The 19886-nt window shown below is 36.3% G+C and overlaps 8 protein-coding genes and 6 pseudogenes across 14 annotated transcripts, besides 2 other annotated features; 7 read left to right on the forward strand and 7 right to left on the reverse strand.

The window, feature by feature from the left end:
- Positions 1-12660: part of a mobile genetic element that runs on past the window's edge.
- TVAGG3_1060770 lies at positions 107-525 on the forward strand (annotated as a pseudogene). The gene has a single exon. A coding segment is annotated over exon 1 (419 nt).
- On the reverse strand, positions 542-993 carry TVAGG3_1060780 (annotated as a pseudogene). Its single transcript has one exon. A coding segment is annotated over exon 1 (452 nt).
- On the forward strand, positions 1210-1905 carry TVAGG3_1060790 (protein of unknown function, DUF4106 family; the record flags this gene model as incomplete). The annotated part of the gene is made up of 1 exon (XM_051256002.1): positions 1210-1905. One exon carries the CDS (start codon positions 1210-1212, stop codon positions 1903-1905), a length of 696 nt encoding a protein of 231 aa, XP_051081576.1.
- Positions 2475-3628, reverse strand: TVAGG3_1060800 (annotated as a pseudogene). The gene has a single exon. A coding segment is annotated over exon 1 (1154 nt).
- On the forward strand, positions 3922-4122 carry TVAGG3_1060810 (uncharacterized protein; the record flags this gene model as incomplete). Its single annotated transcript, XM_051256003.1, has 1 exon — positions 3922-4122. One exon carries the CDS (start codon positions 3922-3924, stop codon positions 4120-4122), a length of 201 nt encoding a protein of 66 aa, XP_051081577.1.
- On the reverse strand, positions 4152-4766 carry TVAGG3_1060820 (uncharacterized protein; the record flags this gene model as incomplete). Its single annotated transcript, XM_051256004.1, has 1 exon — positions 4152-4766. One exon carries the CDS (start codon positions 4764-4766, stop codon positions 4152-4154), a length of 615 nt encoding a protein of 204 aa, XP_051081578.1.
- On the forward strand, positions 5058-5432 carry TVAGG3_1060830 (uncharacterized protein; the record flags this gene model as incomplete). The annotated part of the gene is made up of 1 exon (XM_051256005.1): positions 5058-5432. The coding sequence occupies one exon, from the start codon at positions 5058-5060 to the stop codon at positions 5430-5432; it is 375 nt and encodes a 124-aa protein (XP_051081579.1).
- Positions 5476-6777, forward strand: TVAGG3_1060840 (annotated as a pseudogene). The gene has a single exon. A coding segment is annotated over exon 1 (1302 nt).
- TVAGG3_1060850 (uncharacterized protein) lies at positions 6827-7090 on the reverse strand (the record flags this gene model as incomplete). The annotated part of the gene is made up of 1 exon (XM_051256006.1): positions 6827-7090. One exon carries the CDS (start codon positions 7088-7090, stop codon positions 6827-6829), a length of 264 nt encoding a protein of 87 aa, XP_051081580.1.
- Positions 11605-12460, reverse strand: TVAGG3_1060860 (annotated as a pseudogene). Its single transcript has one exon. A coding segment is annotated over exon 1 (856 nt).
- Positions 12661-12870: 210 nt separating the features above from the next.
- TVAGG3_1060870 lies at positions 12871-13717 on the forward strand (annotated as a pseudogene). Its single transcript has one exon. A coding segment is annotated over exon 1 (847 nt).
- Positions 13718-13721: 4 nt separating this feature from the next.
- On the reverse strand, positions 13722-13964 carry TVAGG3_1060880 (serine threonine-protein phosphatase family; the record flags this gene model as incomplete). The annotated part of the gene is made up of 1 exon (XM_051256007.1): positions 13722-13964. The coding sequence occupies one exon, from the start codon at positions 13962-13964 to the stop codon at positions 13722-13724; it is 243 nt and encodes an 80-aa protein (XP_051081581.1).
- Positions 13965-14925: 961 nt separating this feature from the next.
- Positions 14926-16523: a mobile genetic element.
- A 735-nt stretch (positions 16524-17258) lies between these two features.
- On the reverse strand, positions 17259-18464 carry TVAGG3_1060900 (protein ubiquitination; the record flags this gene model as incomplete). The annotated part of the gene is made up of 1 exon (XM_001305383.1): positions 17259-18464. The coding sequence occupies one exon, from the start codon at positions 18462-18464 to the stop codon at positions 17259-17261; it is 1206 nt and encodes a 401-aa protein (XP_001305384.1).
- Positions 18465-18779: 315 nt separating this feature from the next.
- On the forward strand, positions 18780-19862 carry TVAGG3_1060910 (uncharacterized protein; the record flags this gene model as incomplete). The annotated part of the gene is made up of 1 exon (XM_001305384.1): positions 18780-19862. One exon carries the CDS (start codon positions 18780-18782, stop codon positions 19860-19862), a length of 1083 nt encoding a protein of 360 aa, XP_001305385.1.
- Positions 19863-19886: the final 24 nt, after the last annotated feature.

Consider the following 19886-nt stretch of genomic DNA (forward strand, 5'->3'; position numbering starts at 1 on the left):
CTTGGCAAATGTCAAAAGTCTTTTAGACGTTCAGAATGGTGTATATACAAAGAAAAATTTTTATGAGTAAATTTTAAAAAAAATATTTTTTTATCCGATAGAAAAGATGGCAAAATTCATCTCAGTAAACAAGTACATGTCAGGACTTAAAGAAGAACTAGACCCATTCACATATTTGAATGTTTACTTCTACCATTTTGAAAAGTCTTCATTCAGCAAAGTTTGGAACATCGAACCAGTTAAGTTTGCTATTGTGACTAAAAATGGTGCGAAATTTGAAGACTTAGACATAGAAGGTTTGTTAGCAGTCAAAGAAAGTTTTGACAGAAGGTTTCAAACCTTAAAGAAGGCAAAGCATACAAACTTGTTATACCTTATGAACCAAAGAAAGCAGACGACTATGAATATTATGAGTCTAAGATAGTTGAAGTTCAAGGTAAATTGGGTAAAAAGATTTTAGAGTCTAAGCCAGTGTTTACTCCTAAAGAGGAAGAGAACATTGACATTGACCCAGAAATGTTCTAAAAATAAAATTTTATTTTTACATGTCAAATTTCTTTTTCTCTGGAACTGGTTCAGGTTCTTTCTTCTCTTCTTCTACTTTCTTTTCTTTCTTTTCTTTCTTCTTCTTTTCTGGTGGAGTTATGTCAAATTTGGCGCAACTATATTTATGTAAAAGTTCTTTGTCCTTTAATAGCTCATCTATTCTGTTTTCTATTTCATCTTCAAGAACAGCGCATGTGTCTTCTTTGCATTCTAAGAACTTTTGTTGGACTTCATCTTTCCAATCGGCGTCATCTCTGTCAACAAGTCTGTCATTGACAAATTTTAAGACTGCTCTGCTTAATGTTTTATGGTTCTTGTCATATTCCCAGAAACAGAACTTTAGAACAAATTCCCTTTCTTGTTTACACTATGTAAGATTTTATGGTCGACAGATGTTTTGCTGTCGAAAAGCTTGTCTCGAATATAGATAGCGAAATCGCTAGACATTTTCTAAAAGATAAAAATTTTAATTTTTCTAAAAATATGTTAGAAAAAAAGTTTGCTGACATTGACAAGAAATTTGAGAATGTTTTAAACAAGAACAAGAGGAAGTTAGAAAATGCTCAGATAAAACCCATACATGACAAGTTCTTATTTGCTCAGAATGGTATAACAGGTCTAATTGCACCACCTGGGTCGGGTAAGACTTTCACTTATCTTAAAATGGCTGCACAACAACAAGAACTAGATGAGAAGAACCCATTCTATGAGTTAGTTGTCATTTGTAGTACTTCTGGTCAATTTGACCAAACCGTCAATTCGTTCAAAGATATTATAAAGAAGTCTAAGTTAGTATGTATAAAGGATACTGAGTTGTTAGATTGGATAAAGAAGTACCAAAGAAGAGTTTTGAAGTATAATGCTATAAATGAGTATATAAATTCTAAGTTTAAAGACCCAAATGAGGAAATGCAGAGAATATTAGAGAAGAAACACTTCAGAAACAAACAGAAAGAGATAGAATACATTTCGAAGAAATTGCAATCTTACGATTGGAAGACATACCCTCATAGATGTCTTCTTATCTTAGATGACTTTGCTTCTCATCCTTTGCTTAAGAATAGAGAACAAGATATGTGTCGAATTCTTAAGAAGCTCAGACACTTTAACATCTCAGTTGTCATTTGTGTACAGACAGCAAAGAGTTTAAGTAAGGATGTAAAGAGAATACTTACTGACATTGTACTTTTCCCCGGATTGTCCGAAGACGATTTCATGGAACTTATGAAAGAGTCCATGGCAGGTAAGTTTGACAGACATGAACTATGGGAGAAGTACAAAGTCATACAAGACCCTCATACTTCTTTCAGAATTCATATCTACGCAAACAAAGTTCAAATTGTAAAAAGTCAAGCTTGAAAAATAAATGGTTCATTTACTCTGCTTGTTTGAAGTTGTCAAAATACTCTGTTATTTTTCACTGTTTTCATAGAGTTTTGGCGACCCAGAAAAAAAACGGTCTCGCTGTTCTTCATGATTTTCATAGAGTTTTGGCGACTGGGGTTTCTTACCTACTCGCTGTTCTTCACTGTTTTCGTACGGAATCTCTTCTCTCGGTTTTCCGAGGGAAGCAAGCATATGCCATTTTTTGACGAAGTGAAGAGTAACACTTCGTCAAAAAAATCCCTGAAATCATATCTAACATACAAAAAAATACAAAAAATGACACTTTTTCATTAGATAACTGTTATTTTTTGACGAAGTGAAGAGTAACACTTCGTCAAAAAAATCCCTGAAATCATATCTAACATACAAAAAAATACAAAAAATGACACTAACTTTATTTTCTGACTTTCACAAAAGACCAAAAATAAACGCTTTACATGTATTTTTCAGCAACTTCGTCAAATAATTTTATAGCTTTATCTATCTCATCTACTTCAAACGTTTCTTTACCTTTTATGGGAGCACCATATATTTTCTCAAACTTTTCAAGTAGTTCTGTTTCTGCAGCTCTCATATCATTAACTAACACAACCTTGACTCTATTGACTGTACTGTCATATCTTAGAGTTATATTATATGTCCTTCCTATCTTATATCTCTTTGTATTGAAGTCCTTCGGTTTCTGAACGATGTAAAGTAAGCCTTCACTGCAACGTTCCGTATCGAATGAACCATATGTTATGAAGTTATATCCAACAACTGGGTCTAACCATAACAAAACTATTGGTATAAGACTTTTGTCTATAAGATATGCTCTTGTTCCATGAAATGCTACTGATATCATAAGCTCAGGATTTCTTGTCAAAAATTTCTGAGTTGAAGCAATTCTAACCCAGTCCTGCGGTCTCTTTCCAGATGGAGATATAATGTCTGACAAAGAATATTTGTTGTATTTCTTTGAGTATCTTACGTTTAAATCACCAATTCTAACCACTTTGGTGTCATTGTCTATCTTTCCAACTGTTTCAAACTCAATGTTTGTCATTTCTGTCTTTAAATCTGCATAGTCGTTTCTCATTCTTTCTATCTCTTTGACGGAGTAGTTATATCTCCTCATTGCTGCTTTACATTTAGAACATTGCGGGTTCATTTTTGCGTTATATTCTGAAACCTTACCTGCTAGAACAACTAAGGCGTCAATGGTTTTCTTTAACTCAAAAGTTGCGGGTCTTATTTGTTTGTTCCATACTTTACCTCTTCTATCTTCATCTCTTATCTGCCATACACATTCAGCAACTAACGAAACAAAGTTGTCGTAGGTCTTAAATTCTTCAGATTTATATATGTCAGAAACATTCTTATATACCATGTCGCAATCTTTGTCCATAACCTTATGGTTGCAATGAAATCCTAGAAACTCATAGTTTACCTTTCGTATGAACTTCTTTATTTCTACTGAGTCAGTTGCTTTGACTTCTATTTCATCGAATTCAGGAATAGTTAGTTTTTGTTGCTGAATTTCAGGCAATTTGGGTAAATGGTCGATGAGGTCCTGCATTTCATAAAGATACTGTTCATTTGTTTCATCTTTCGCACTACAGTCTAAATTACTTGTTAAAAGTTCTTGCTTTATCTTCTGGATTTCTGTTTCAAAAGTATATGAAGAAGGAATGAAGCTTTTCATCTCTACCAACATTGACGTAGGATTCATGACTAAAGAGTTTGGTGCTGTAGTTGTTTGTATTGCTGTTGACATTTTTATTTTTTTATACAAAATAAAAAAAATAAAAAAATAAAACTAACTTTATTTTTTATTTCGGGAAAATTCATGAAAATTCAAGATGTGAAAAAAGAGGTGAAAAAACAGGTTAGATCTAACCATCTACCCTAAAATATATTTTTGGGTCCTTTACACTCATTACGAAGAAGTCTTGACAAACAAAGGGTAAAATAAGACTAAAAACTTAACGTTTAAAAAGTGACATTTTTATGAGCTCCGAGTCACCGAGAAAACTTGGTCAGATGTTAGCAGCTTACTTCCCTGAGGAGGATGGAAGCGTTACATACGTAAGGTTCAAAAACAACGAACCTGGAATTGCGTACAAAATTCGCAATTACATGACCATGGAAGAGTACGAAAGGTTCCTACAAGAGAAACCAGCTCTAAACAACTCAGAAAAGAAAGAATAAAAAGTTTAACTCGTAATTGTTTATTTTTTTTACTTGTATGGGCAAGCTGCAAGAATGAAGTCGACTATCTCAGTCTTTGTTTTGACGAGCTGGACGGCTCTTGCGAGTACGTCTGTTTTGCGGTCTCCAGCTGGTGTCTGACCTTCGTAATTGCGCATGTTCTTGAGAGCTCCAACTGTAAATGATTGTAGGATGAAGAGTCTCTCAGACTGCTTGAGGTAGTCGTCACGGTCACGAACTGAATCTGTGGTACGAGTCGAATCGGTCGATTTGAGGGAAGAGACTGAAAGCCTGTCGTCTTCCATCGGGGCTGTGGCATAATCTTTGCGTAAACGGTTCAGACCTTCTTCGAACTCTTGGTCTCTCTTCGATTTGGATTGAGATTGGAATTGCTGGGGTGGAGCTTGCTGGAACATCCAAGGGTTGGGGAAGTAAGGCATAGGCTGAGGAGGAGGGTAGTTCGGGAAGCCTTGTGGTGGGTAGTAACCTTGAGGTGGAAATTGGTAGTAACCTTGAGATGGAAATTGGTAGTAATTTGGTGGAGGGACTTGCTGGAACTGAGGTTGCTGAGGAGACTGTTGTGGTTCTGCAGCTTTCGGTTCTTCTGGCTTTGGAAGGCGTTCAGGAAGAGGAACGTCAGTCATCTGTTTGTGTCCTGTCGGAAGGAAAAATTTTTCCTGTCGGAAGGAAGAACTTTTCCTGTCGGAAGGAAGAACTTTTTCTGTCGGAAGGAAGAACTTTTTCTGTCGGAAGGAAGAACTTTTTCTGTTGGAAGGAAAAACTTTTTCTGAAGTTCGACCAAAAAGTTCTCAATTTTCGAAAATTTGAATGGTTTACGGACGGACAACTGGAAGAGTTCTTCCTGTCGGAAGGAAAAATTTTTCCCTTTGTCCGGAAAATTTTTTCCAGTTGTCGGGAAAATATTTTCCTGTCGGATGGAAGGACTCGGAATGCCAGAAGGATTTGACGAGGCAATTTACCTAATTGAAATTAACGACTGCGTAAAAGACTACTTGCGCAGGGTCATGAAGCCCAAGGTCAAGTTCACCACTATTTCTGGAAGGTCTACACTTCAGCTCGAGACTTCGACTGGAATTCCAATTCAAATACCAGACGGGACAGCCTACGATGGCATAAAGGACGCCAAAAGAGAAGCTCTTGTTAAGTTCCTAAACAAACGTCCTTGGATAAAAATACCAAACAAGGAGAACCCCCTACCCCATATGAAATTGGCAATTCAGTCTCCCCTTCACTTCTCGGGTCAGCCGTTCTACATAACCTGTGAAGGCGACATCCAACCAGTACTGTAAACCTTAACGTTTAGAGTAAAAACATTTTTTTTTCATTTTTTGAATGAAGCAAGTTAAATTCGTCCCACACCAATCTGAATGGACCGATGAAGAGTTTCAAGCCATCGTTGAAGACGTTGAGAACGACATAGACGGCGAACTTAAAGGAGCTCAAATCACAATTGCAACCAAAATTGCAGAGGTCAAGGAACAGATAGCTCCACTTAAAGCTACCAAAGCTACTCTTGACCTCATGGATAGTTACCGTTTAGATGTCAAGAGTGGAATAAGACAATTAAAATTAAAACTTCTAAACTACGAAGCTATACTCCAAAAGTTAGCAGAAATGAGAAGACTTTACCAGAGCTACTTACATGTAAGGGACTTACCTTCAAGCAGTCCGACCAAAGATGAATTTGTTGACATTGTCCCAATTTTGTCCGAAAGTCAGCTCAGATGTTTCGAACTGCTCCCAACATATCCGGAATATGAACGTTTGCCTGAACTCTTTCGGTTCTCAAAAAACGTTTTTTGGTTCTCATGTTCCAAACTTTTATCGGAAGAGACAACAAACGTTCAGAAGAAGAACAAGATATTATTTTAAACTTGTTGTATGACATAACTGTCATAACAAGCTTTTTGAAGTAAAACCGCCATTCTCAAACCACTTCATTTTTTCGATGTCCGAACAAGCACCGAAGCCAAACTCAATGGCAGATGTCCTTTCAAGGTTGCCAGAAAGCGCCCAGTTCAAATTCAAATTGCCCAATTGAACGCTCATCTGTCAAACACCATTAAGACTCTCCAAAGTAGTCTTATGGAAGAGATAACCAATCTCAAAGTCGAAGTCCTCACGAACCAAGCTTCCAATAAGAAAGTCCTGAACGATTTCGCGGAAACCTTGCGCCAATACAACATAGAGAACCAAAACCTTGCCCGACTCATCTACCGTTTCTTCGAAGAGATAGACGCCATCTGGAAGGTACTCGGAAAGGACAGAACATGCAACACCGTACTTCGTGAACACAGAATTGCCGAAGGTATTATCAAAGAAGAGGAAGAAGAGGAAGAAGAAGAAGAGAAACACGAAGAAAAGGAAGTTTGGGCAACCCTTGTTGTCGATGACGCTTACGAAATTTCCCAACCCTACCCATACAAAATCCGCAACAAGGCGACAGGCAAGGTTCTTACCCCAGTCCTCAACAACTTGGGACACTTGAACCTTAACCTTCGGAATTACGGTTCAGTTTCCATGGGAAGGCTTGTCGGTATGCAATGGGTTCCAAATCCAGACAAGAAGTCGAGGGTCAGACACATTGACGGTGACAAGCTCAACAACCGTAAGGAGAACCTCGAGTGGTTCTAAGAGTAAAAAAATTTTATTTTAGGGGGAAACCCCAAGTAAATTTAGGTGTTTATTTGGATAAGTATGTTAAATTAAGGGTAATTTGCAAAATTAGTTCCCGACCTTTGAATTGGACTCTTTCGTTATCCAGTTGCGTAGGAGGTCGTCCCAGAGGAGTTGGTAGAATTGCCAATCCAAGGACGATTTGTCCTCCCAGGCATTGAGGATGTACTGCTCGTAGAGTTTTCATGACCTCTGCCTTGCACCAGACACCCTCTCCCTTGGAACGTAAGGCTTCTTCGAAGTGCTCGAATGCGATTGGCTGCTTGACCATCCGAAATGACACTTTTTGTCCGTTTGGTCAATGTTCGTGTCTCGTGCCATAGTCGACGAAAATACAGACAAAAGGTTATATATGAGTTTGAGACCAAGAATGGTGTAACTCGACCTGTCCGATTCAAAGACTCCGAGGGCGACATGAAATTAAACGGAAATTAGCTAGGAAGGAATATAAAAATTTTTTATTTCATGCAATGTTTTATTTCTGTGCCGTCTTCAAGTATGCCCAGTACTTACGCTTGGAGAGGACATGAACTTCGGTGAAAATTTTGTCCAATTTTGAATTGACCATCTTCTCACCGACTAAACCCATTTCAATGAGTTTGTTGTACCCTTCGTTCGTCATGAGTGCGTCAATGTTCTCATAGTAACCACAACTTTCGATTTGACTTCGGAGAAGAATTTGTTGTAGTTGTCAAGGACTGCTTTTGCGAACTGAGGGTAAGACCATGTTCGACAATAGGTTTTAATGTGGTTACTAAGCCACTTTGACCTTGAGTGAATTCGTACTTCAAAACAAAAGGAGAAAACTTTCACAAAGTTGTCGACCTTCTCATAATGTTTACTCTTCATCTCTTGAGGTTTCTTAATGGAATATCCCCATGTCGAATTCATAAGCAATTTGAGTGTCATTGCAAGTTTGGGGTTTGAAGCTTTCTAATATATCATCAGTTGTTGTATGACTTTTCCAACTGTATAGTTCTTCCCGGGAACTCACCATCTTCGTTTGGAATTCCAGTCGGAATATATTGGACAAACCTCATGTATGCAGCGTTAAGGTCGACATAGTATATCTTTTCATCTGAGTCGAACTTGTCGCAACCAATTGGTCCAGTTTGTGGAAATTCAAGTGAGTCTCTTATCTTCTGAGAAACTTCTCCTGTTATCTCATAAACATCGTCGAAGCAACCTGTTTTCATATAAAACCTTCTGACCTAACTCAGATGCTCTCCAATACAATTTGACGTCAATTGGATGTCTCAATGGAAGTTTGTTTATAGCATCTTGAAGTTCTTGCAACCTCATTGGAAGTTCTTCTGGTTCAGGTTGGTATCCGACAATCCAACTCCTTGTGGAATTGTGTACTTCTTTTGTACTAGAACTTTTGTCTGGAACAACTTTTGGTCTTGCTAACAATGAAAAGTTTGTTTCGTCTTTTGGTACAAAAGTTTCTGTCAGCTTGTCATCTGGAATTGGTTCCAACAAACCTTTCTCGAAAAGAATGTTTACAGCTCTGACAATGTTGCACTTGCCTTTTCCGAACAATGGGTTTGTAAGACTTTCGTTCAACATGAAGTGGTTGTGGACAATTGCAATTTCAAATGGTAAGTCTTTGTCAACAACATAGTCGTCATGTGAAGAACCTTTAGCTGTAGGTATGCTGACTCGGATATTGACATTTGCCAACGGTGCAATTTTTGCCAATTGACCTCTGAGAATGTCCTTGTCTTCACACATGACTCAAGATACTTCATCTTCTCTTCTGTAACAAGACCAGAGTTCCTGAGACATGTAAGAATGCAAGGTTATTGACAATTGTTTCAATTGAATTGTAAATTCCATACCTTGTCAAGTCAATGTCAGACTTATTTATGAAGGGGAAGTATCCAGCATGTTGTCTGACTGCTTGAGGGTTAGGTTGGTACCATTCGAACTTGACACTTGCAATTCCTTCAATTGCATTCAAAAATGTCTGAGTCGGAGTCAACCATTTGTTCTCTCTTTGTAGTCTTGAAAGCGTCAAGAAGCATTGCAGCTGTGTTTGACATTGCCATGTGCATAGTAAATGTGACCATCCAAATCTGTTATGGTCAATCTGAGATTGTATCCTTTCTTATTTCCATCTTGTTATGGAGCAAGTACTCCCATGAAGCCTTCTTTGTTCTTTCCTTCGTCAAAGTTTACTGTAAAGGTTCGACCAGATGTAATTTGACTTCTAACTTCACGATACTTCTCATATGCAATCTTGTTCTTTCCATGGGAGCATGACCATCCTCTGCACTACCTTTTTTTCCTTCTCAAAGGATGCAATTGTTCGTCATGTTTCCAGTAGAATCTGGCAAAGCCGTCGTGTCCTTCAACTTGAGGTTCACTAACATCGAAAGGCATGTCCATAAGACGTTCTTCTTCTAACCTCTCTAGTCTGTTTGGATAATTGGCACGTGCTGTTTCAAATCCATTTCGTAGCGAAGACCAGACAATTTGTCATAGACTTTTATGGGTCTTCCTTCCTATATTTAAAATTCTTCGAAACTCTCAACCATATCTTGTAACTCTGCTTTTATTCTAGCAGATTTTCTATCCATTCTATATGGGGGCATTTTTATAAAAATAAAAAATATTTTTTTTCTTTACTTTACATAACCGCCTGCTGCCATAAGTCTTTGACGCCAACCATACCAGCTAATGAAGGTTGACTTGGTTTAGTTTCCAAACTAAACTTTGGTTTTGGTTTATCTTCAGTTTTTGGTTTTTCTTCTTCTATCGGTTTTTCGTCACTTTTCGGTTTCTCTGACTTTACTTCACTTGCAGGAACAGTTGTGTCGTCAACATCTTCATAAATATCATATGCCATTTGTTTTTGTTTTCCTTTCAACTTTTTGTGTTTGTTGTAAAGTTTAGAATATTTCGACTCTAAGTCAATGAGATGTTCTATAATGAACTGTTGGTCAGTGAAGTAAACTTTTCCATCTGTTGTCTCGAAAGCTCTTCAGACTTCAATATTTTATTTGTGAGAGTCTGTTTCTTTTTTGAGATACTTGCCGTTCCATTTTTATGAAGTGACTTTGTAGTTAGGGTTTGTATTTCCAGACCTGGCACTTTCTATTATTGAATTTTTCTCTTCATCTGTAAGTTCTTTGACAGGTTTTGACAATGGTTCTGAACTTTTTGTTTGTGGTGTCAAATCTACCGTTTCACTTCTTCGGTCATTTCATCTCAGTAAAAAATTTAGTTTGGTTTGTTTTCAACTGGTTGTTGTTGTTTTTTTTAAGTCGGTCTAAAACTTCCTGAGGTATAGGAAGAACTTGACAAACACGTTGTGTAACTGCTGGAAGCCGACAAATCCATCTTGAACCCATTTGTCTCAATGCTGTATTGTTCATTTCATCTCAGTAAAAAACTTTACATTCCCACGTTTGAGGCGGTTGAGGTTGGTTATTGTTTACCACTGTTGTGCATGGTTATATCCTCTGTTAAAGAATCTTTCACCTTGGTCATATAGTGTCTGCTTGGTTATAGTAGTCATTTGCTTTGTTATAATAGTTTCCTGCTTGTCTTCCTACATTGTCCATCCATCCTTGAACTTTTCCTCTTGTTTTCAGGATTTGGAATAAGATTTGTTGCATCTCGTGCTACATCCCAACCTTCTGTACAGTTTGTATAATAGGTTGTGCTTTCTCTTTAAGTATACCTAATGTACTCAAAATCTTCCTTCCAACCAAATACACCTCTGGCTATTGTTCCACTGCGGGTAAAAATCTAGATGCAACTCCTGCTAATGCGCCAAATAACCATTTCTTATAGGATAAAAATGACGAATCCAAACAAGGACCCCTATGTTTCTAAAGCGACAAAGAAAGCACTCATGGTAAAAATCTTTAGTTCAACACCAAATGCTTGGTTTATGGATATCTTGGAAAACATTCCGAGGTATAGAGAAGATGGACCACCATACTGGCTAATATTTGTCGGTCAAAACACAAGATACTGTGAAGCCATACCATTATGGTCCAAAAATATTTTAGATGTGAAAACTGCTTTGACAATATTCGTTGACAAATACATCCAACAAAACTGACATCTGAACTGTGAAAGTTCTTTCAAATCAGATGATGTAAAAAACTATCTGCGTTCAAAAAAATGTAAACCAATATTTCATTGTCGACCAAAAACCATTCTGCTCTTGGTGTCATTGACGGTTGTATAAAAATGTTTAAGAGACTTAAACCAACCACAAGGTGGTGAAGCAAATGAAATGTCATATGACGACAAATATAGACACTTCTCCATGGGCAAAGATGAGACAAGTTTTAAAATATTTACAATAGCCGTAAACAAAAAGGTTTGGGAAACCACTCCCCCGAAGAAATGAAAAACAACCCTGACTTAGAGAAAGACTATATATTTAATAATTTAGTCAAAAGAGACAAACAAGAAAGAATGCCGGGCTTCAAACTTCAGAAAGGTGACAAAGTAAAAATAGAAATACCTAAACGCGACCCATATGAAAATACTATTGACTATGACAACAATGGGAACCCGACAGGTACTCACATTCGTGTTCGTAAAAATAGAAGAAAGTATACAAGAGAATATTATGAAGTTTTAGGCAAACATGGCAAAATGTACAGACTGCAAGCAGAAGATAAAACTACTATTGTCAGACCTCGTTTCAAACTTGTCAAAGTTCAAGGTGGTATACTTTCAAAGACAGTTCCTAACAAATATAAGACAACTCCTGACGAATATGCTAAAGAAGTTGAAAATGACGACTAAGCATTTCTATACCATGCGTAAACTGTCATGTAAGGTGGCATGTAGTCTTTACTTTGTCCCGTTGTTTGCGTATATCCTGAAACGCGATGTGTATGGTTTCCTCCTCCCTCAGTGTTACTCCAGTAACAATTTATAGCAAACTTAACGTTGTCTTTAACATCATATCCTTTACCTTTTATCATTGCTGACCAATCCCAATATCTATGCTTATGCCAACCTGCTTGAGATGTACTTAAATCTATGTAGTGACTATGTGCAGGTAAATTTTCACCTGAAATCGTTTTACTTCCACCTGTTTCCTTTGAAGAGTTTGCCAATACAAAAACCTGTCGACTATTTGAGTCCAAGTTCCAAAACCCAGAACTGTTTCTGGATTTGTTGAGTTCATTGACGTATAAATAGAGCCTATAGGATATACTGTTTGAAGTATTTCTGTCTTTAATGTTTGAAGCTCTGTTTTGTCTGCTTTCTTGTCATATAAATCTTGAGCAGTGAATTTAGTATTATATTCATCCTTCATGACATAAACATCTTTACATCTAATGTTTCTCATCGTCGTTATGTCGTCATCCGATGTTAAACCTTGTGGAAAGTTAGGAGGTTTACAATATAATACATCCCCACCAGTTACGTCAACCGTTCCTTCAATACTTTCTATAGCAACAGTTGTAAAACTTGTATGTGTATGGTTCTTATCTGCTTTCTTCTCAAGGCTAACGCTTAAGTCTGTTATTTCAGAAGATGTATGTGTATGTCCAACGGCACTTTTACTGTTTAAGGTTTCTTGTAAGTCTGTTATTTCAGATATAGAATGTGTATGAGTCTTTTTAGAATATTCGTTTTCAGCTCTTGTCACTTCACTTGACATTTTATTGTCAACATATGTTTTGTCTGCTAGTTCAGGATGAGTATGTTCTTTTGTTGCATAAGCATTGTTAGCTCTTTCTTCTTCTTTTGCTATTGCATCGTCTACATATTCTTTGTCAGCTTTGTTGTCAACATCTGCTTTCAAAAGAAGTTCATTTATAGTTTCTCGTTTAAAGTTCCTTTTGTTGGATTTATACAGACAGTATTGTTCTTCTTGTCTTGAAATAGAAACTCATCTGTCATTGGGTTTATTGTCAGTTTTAAGTTTCCTTCTTTCAATGACTCAGATATCTTAGAATAGTTTGAAAAGTTTGTTGTGTTCTTATTTAGAGCTTGCATAATGAGTTGTCGGTTGTGTTGTATTTCTCTCATGGAAGCAATATCTTTCGACATTTTTATTCTAGATAAAATATGCTTTCAATAGAAAAAGAAAATTCAAGAGTTGCTACAACTAAACCATTAGATGAACTTTTTACTAATGTCGGTCAAAAGTTTGAGACAGAGACCGTAAAGCATGAAGGCTATCGTTTTGACTACCCATTAAGATGGCTAAGAGACCCATCTGTCACAAAAGCTATTGGCTTTCGTAGAATGAAGTTCATTTCAGAAGCCATACATGGTTTCCCATTTACGGTCGGTTTTGAAGTTCGATACTATAACAAAGAAAAACGTATGTATGAGAAATTTGAACAGGGAAAACTTTTACAAGTTAGTTTGCTTGTAAACTTAGAAACAACTCTTCAAGCTTTTCAAGAAAAAATAAACAATATCTATATCGAATATGCAAAACAGTATAACATTGACGAAGGAGAATACCATCTCGATATTATTTATGACAGGAAAAATGCAACTGTTAAAATCAATAGAATAGAAGACCTTGGAGAAAACGTTTATTTCTACAAAATATAACAACTTGGCATGGTATAGATTTATGAGGATGTTAAATCAGCCTGCAGCATATCCAGTACACCCAGACTTTTATGAAGTCGAAAACCCTAATGGAACATATGAAAATATTTTCGACCCAGATGCTATTATTGTTCATGCTTCATTTTCTGGTGCGCAAAACTCTTTCTTATGTCTGATGAATGATTTTTACGAAAAACCTACAAAGTTATACGAACCACCAAGTGGAAGTATTTCAGACTTTCAAGTATGGTTTACTACAGATGGAAGAAAAAGAATAATTCCATTATACCATGCGTTTTACTTAGAACTTAGTTTCATATACAACTACTATCGAACGGTAAAAATATAACTTTTTAATACGGTTGAGGTGTTGGATTTGGTTGCCAACTAGACTGTGGTGCAGGTTCAGGCTGTTGTATAACAGGAGCTTGCTCTTCTGGTTCAGGGTCTTTAGGTATAATACCAACAAACTGACCTACTCTTTTACCAATATTTTTGACTCCGTTCCAAATTCCTCTTCCTACGGTTTTTATTCCATTCCATATACCTCTTCCAACATTTCGAAAGAAGTTTCCTATCTTACTGAAGAAACCCATTTTACTATATGTAAAAATCTAATGTCGCCTAGTCTCTTACGTTTCCTGTTGAGTTCCATAGCATTCTTTAACTGGAGCTCATACATTCTGTTTCTCCTCTGGTAGAAAACATATTCTGGGTCAACTCCTGTGTTCGCGTCATCTGCATAAAGTTGTTTATATCCCACTTCAGGGTTTGTATAAAACTCTTTCCATCTCATATTTGCATACCATGGTGGCAAACCTAACGCAGCGTCATTTGACATGGCAGTTTGCATTTGTACATCTGTTGGCACTTGACCATAGTTTGCCATTGCAGTTTGTATTCTAACTTCATTTGGAATATTCTCTGGGTTTGGTTGTCCAGGTTGCTGTGCATTCGCTAAGTTCTGTGCGTCCATTTAATATTAGATAAAAATATCTCTTACGAGTACATATACTGAACATTTGCAGGCATTGGTTCATCTTCATATTCTCTATATCTTTCTGCCACGTCAAATAAATAAATGACACAATGGAAAAAACCTAAAAACAAGTAGTCCTATTTCAAACCACATTTACTTACTAATAAAATTTCTTTGTTATGACACTTTCTCCGGTTTATAGGACCTCTCTCATATTCTATCTTGTCATATCTAAACTCATAGTCATGTATGTCCTCTAACCATTTCATGACACTTTCCAAACCACTTTTATCGGATGTAAAGTAAAAGCATGGATGGTTATGTAAAACGTCTAAAGTTTCTAAAGAGTCTCTCAAAGTCCAGTCTACTTGGTATTGAAAATCCCATGTGTTATAGAACGGCGGGTCCACTATAAAGAAAACATTTTCCTTGTCTTTATATTTTTCATACAACTCTGTCCAATAACATCTCACAAACTCTATACCCTCAATATATTTTTCTATGTCCTCTTTGAAAACATTTGTATAGTTAAGATATAAAACTTTTGACATAAGTGTTTCAATGTCATGAACTCTTATTATAGATCCAAGGTGATGTGATTTTTGCATCCCTGGGATGGACGATACACCCAAAGTGTCACCTTTTTTGGGATAACATGAATTTTAAATATCATGAGAGTTCTGCAAACCATATGCACAATATCTATTCAGCCTGACTTCTTGTATATATGAGTTAGACTTCTTAAATATTGTGCTTGGGGCGATATAAGTATTTCCGAGATTACCATCGTGCTCTATAGTATGCTACTTCTCCCTGGTTCTAGCTCAGTTCCAAGGATATTGGCGTTCAAGGATTTGGCAAGGTCCTTCCGAAGTCTCTCATTCGATGAGAGATTTCGGAAGAATCTTGCCTTAAAGTACTCCAACTCTTGTTCTTTTGTTCCTAAATAGTGAGAAAAGTTATTTGACTACTTAAGGTAGAGATTATCCGAGGTCCCTCATTTGATGAGAGGCCTCGGATAATCTCTGCTTTAAAATTGTACACTTGTAGTCCATGAGAGTGTAAGTATACATTGATAGGACAGCTTTCTTCTGAAGTCTTAGATTTGATGAGAACCTCAGAAGAAAACTGTCATATTTTATAGTAAAAGGAGTTTCAGGAGCTCCAAAGCTCCCTTTCGTAAGGATTAGGAGCTTTGGAGCTCCTGGTTCGTAGATGTGTTTCGCATCTTTCATCAGCAAAGGACATTTACCATCTGGGACTCTGTTGATGGAGACTCAGGAGCTCCAAAGCTCCCTTTAGTAAGGATTAGAAGCTTTGAAGCTCCTGGTTCGTAGACGTGTTTCGCATCTTTCATCAGAAGAGGCCCAAATGGTAAATAGCCTCTGCTGATGAGCTTCAGGAGCTCCAAGACTCCCTCTCGTAACGATTAGGAGCTTTGTAGCTCCTGAAGGTAAGGTAGGATTGCTCTGATCTCTAATCAGTAGATGCCATGCCTCATTATGAACTCTACTGACAAGAGATCAAGAGCTCCAAGGACTCCTTTTTTAGTTAGTGGCGTTCTCACCATTTAGTAGGATTGCTGATCCTACTAATGAAGTGATCACTTAGTATACGTTTTGAATAAATTGAATTTTTTTTAGAATTTAGTATTTTTTATAGACATCACATGTATATTATAAATACATAAATATATTCTTTAATTCAAAAAATTCAATTCGGTTTTGGGATGGGCATCCCAGCCCCAAGTATTCAATTTTATTCAATTTTTAAAGAATTTTGGGTTGGGATGCCCAGACCAAAACAAGCTTTATATTTTGATGTGTAGATACGTATGTGTGCATCATTGTTGTGTTATATATTATGTTTTTAATGAAAAAAAATCTGATTCAAAAAAAATTATCACTAATTAGTTGATAATATAAAGAAAAAATAGATAAATTGTATGTTTTGAGAGTATTTATCCACATTCACTCATATGAATTTCATTAAATAGTGTCTTTTTACTCCCAAATTTATTTTGAATTATTGAAATCAAAGAAAAAAAATCAGAAAAATTTCTCGAAATTTTTATTTTCAAAAAAAATTTGGATTTTATATTGAAAACTGACACTGGGAGGACGATAGGGCTGGGATTGGAGATACCCCGCTCACTTGGGAAAAATACGGATCTATACTCTTATAGAACCACTATATAATAGTCTAGCAGATATACTATCCCAGTCTATATATTCTGCTTTTTTCAAAACCTCTCTCACAATATTTTTGTTATCTAATGGTATACGTTCCATCTTACCTATAGGTATCTTTTCTTTTAACTCTTTCAATATATTGTTTGTGTCTGGAATATGTTTGAGACGGTCCATATAGTTGTCGAAGTCATTGCATATAATCTTTGAGTCTGGAATATTGTATGGCACAAATGGGATATATAGAAACTTCCACCGAACAAATCTACAAATGTTAGACCATTCGGTAGTTTCTTAAGTTCTCTCAATATAATATCTTTACATTTACTCTTATTTCCAAAGAACGGTAACGGAGGTTTTGTAAAATTCATTTATATATAATAATAAAAATGTTTTTACCCGAAAAGTGATAGAAAAGTGACAAAGCATGAAAACATATATAATTTGTGAAAAGCGACACATTATATAATGTTTTCGACCCAGAAGAAGGCTTCTTCCCAGAAGCAATGGAGGAAGAAGAAGAGTCCTCCGAATTCACACCAGAAGACTAACAATTTTCCGAATAAAAACTTCATTTATACTAAACATCTTCGGGGCTAGAGGGCACGAAAGTGGCCTGGAAAGCCCACTACCTTTTTTTTTTTTTTTTTTTTTTAATACATCGATTAATACAAAAGTCTCATACTATAAAATGAAAATTATGATTTTATTATAAATAATTTTTAATTTTGCATTCTAATTTTCCCAAGTCTCTCAGGAATCCATTTTTGGGCTATTTTCATCAATCCTAAGGAGGATTCTTTCATATCCTTTGAAATCAAATCCAGAATAAAGTCTGCAATGGTTTGTTCATTGGATATACCTCTGAGAGGGGCATCAATGTTTGCTCCTTGACTTAAAAGCCAGTCAATAACCTCGTATTGCTTTTTAATTCCTGTAACATAGTCACCTAGAAGGGTGTTCATGCTTGGATTAGCCACACTATCTATTTTCAGCCCGGCGTTGACTAATAACTCTAATATTTCTATTAGAACATCTGATTCTGCAACATCAAGAAGGTAAAAAGGACCAAGATGTCCGTCTTTGTCTACTCTATTTACATCTATATCCTTTTCTAGGATTATTCTTGCTATTTCCGGACTTTTGGATTCGCAGAGCCAATGAACAGCAGCTTTAGACTTTATTGTAGGTGGGAGATCTATATTATCCAGTTTTTGGCATATTAGTCGCACAGTTTCGACCTGTCCTTGGAAACACGCCAGAGAAAGAGCAGTTTGGTTGTCTGAGGAGATAAATGAGAGATCAACGCCTGCATCGATCAGTACAGGTATCGCATCTGGTTTATTGTTAATAAGTGCTAGCATAATTAGTGTCATGTTTTGCGTATTTCTTAATGACATCGGACAATGTTTCAATAAAAGTTTGAGACATTCGACATTTTTCTGCTTGATTGATCGCCCAATAGGGTCGTTGGCTCCATTCATAACAGCTTTCAAATCTGCGTGGTAATCAAATAAAATTTGGAGAACTTCAGGAGAATTTGCGGCTGTTGCTAACTGGAGGCATTGCCATTCCGTTTTGTAAATAATTTTAGCTTGTTCTGGATTTCTAACAAGAATATACGTCAAACATTCGACTGAACCATTAAGACATGCGTAATGAATTGGTAAATAAGAATCTGCACTTTTAATATCAATTGGGATATAATTTTCTAAAAGAATAAATGTTTCCAAGGAATCCTCAAAAGCAGCAATATGAAGCAAGCTTAATCCTGTTGTTGAGAGAAGTAGAGATGTCTGTTTATGTGTTGCAGCATCGGGTGAATCTAAAATGGGAATTGTAAAAATTGTCTTTTTGAAATCTTCCTTAAGATTAATTATCAAATTTTTTACTGTGTTGACATCGTTTTCAACAACTGCTTTTGTCATACGCTTGTACAGTTCGTTTGCAATAAGAAAAGGATTTTGCTGTTGATTAGGATTGAGTGTTATTTTTCAGGGTGCATTTCCGACCAAAATTCTTTTATCGTTGATTAAAGAGATTTTTTTCAGATGTTTGGGAACATCACTTTGCAATATCTCTCATTGCAATCTCTTTCCCAAAGTTCCTTATATACAGAACCTTCAAATTATCTCAAGAATTATTTGTTTTTTCACAAGATTTCCTATTTTCGGAGCTTTTCACCATTTTTTTCATCGTTTGCATCAGATAGTCAAATAAAATTTACTAAATCTCGCTTTAATATGATCTTAAATACAGTAATTTCTATAAACGACAAGAAATTTAATAATACTCGATATAACACAGGATTAAGAGAAAAACCAGATGAAGATTTGGAGATTCTATACTGCACATTTACAGATATTACATCCAAAAAAGAAGGTGGCGCCATTTGTTTGAAAAGTTATCGATATTCTCTTTTTACATTTTGCTGTGGGTTTTCGTTATGTGCATCTCATACAGCAGGTGGCGCAGTTTATCTCAATTGCTACTCTTACCTTGCATACAAAACGTGTTTTTACGGATGTCTCGCTCTAAACTCAGATCAAGCCGTTCACTCCGACGTGAGAAAATATGCACGAGATGAAGCAGCCGATAATACCTTTAACCTAACATTCATTTGCCAATGTTCTCCAAAACAATCACAAGGACAGAAAAGAGCTGTTTTTTTAACAGGCGGAATGCAAATTTTTCTTAATTCGAACTTCACCAACAACCACGTTCGCGAAGAATCATCTGCGATGATTACTTCATATCCAACAATTTTCAACTTGAAATTTTGCGAATTTACGAAAAGCAGTGGAACTAACCTCATTTGGATTCATTTGATTGAGGATGGCTTCACGCTGAGCTACTGTAATATATATAACAACACTTTAGCTGTTAACAAATCTTCTTCTGTGGTTGTTATCGAACAATCAAGAGCTGTGTTCACCAGATTCATATTCTTCGATAACCAGTGTTTCCACTGCATGGAAGGCACTTACCAGGTATTTCTCATTGAATGTTCGTTTGATTTCCAATTTGAACAAGCGATATTTGGCGAACTAAAGGTTTCGGACAAAGGCAGTAAGTTTATGACGGCTGGTAGAAAGTATAAACTTAAATTTGCTCCAACGTGGGACTGCTGGGCCATTGGATCAGCCTCCCCACGTGCAACAAGCATTTTAATACATATACTCAATCCACAGAACTCATCTACATCCTTGATTATCGTTATTCTTGTTTTAATTGTTGGCGGAATTGTTGGATTCGCAATTTGGTTTAGTCAAAACACATTCATCAGGGATCTTGAAGATTTAGAGCCAATTAATATTGAGAATTGATTTTTCATAGAGATTTTGTTTTAT

The sequence above is a fragment of the Trichomonas vaginalis genome, chromosome I (assembly GCF_026262505.1).
Source record: "Trichomonas vaginalis G3 chromosome I, whole genome shotgun sequence".
Classification (NCBI taxonomy): domain Eukaryota; phylum Parabasalia; order Trichomonadida; family Trichomonadidae; genus Trichomonas; species Trichomonas vaginalis.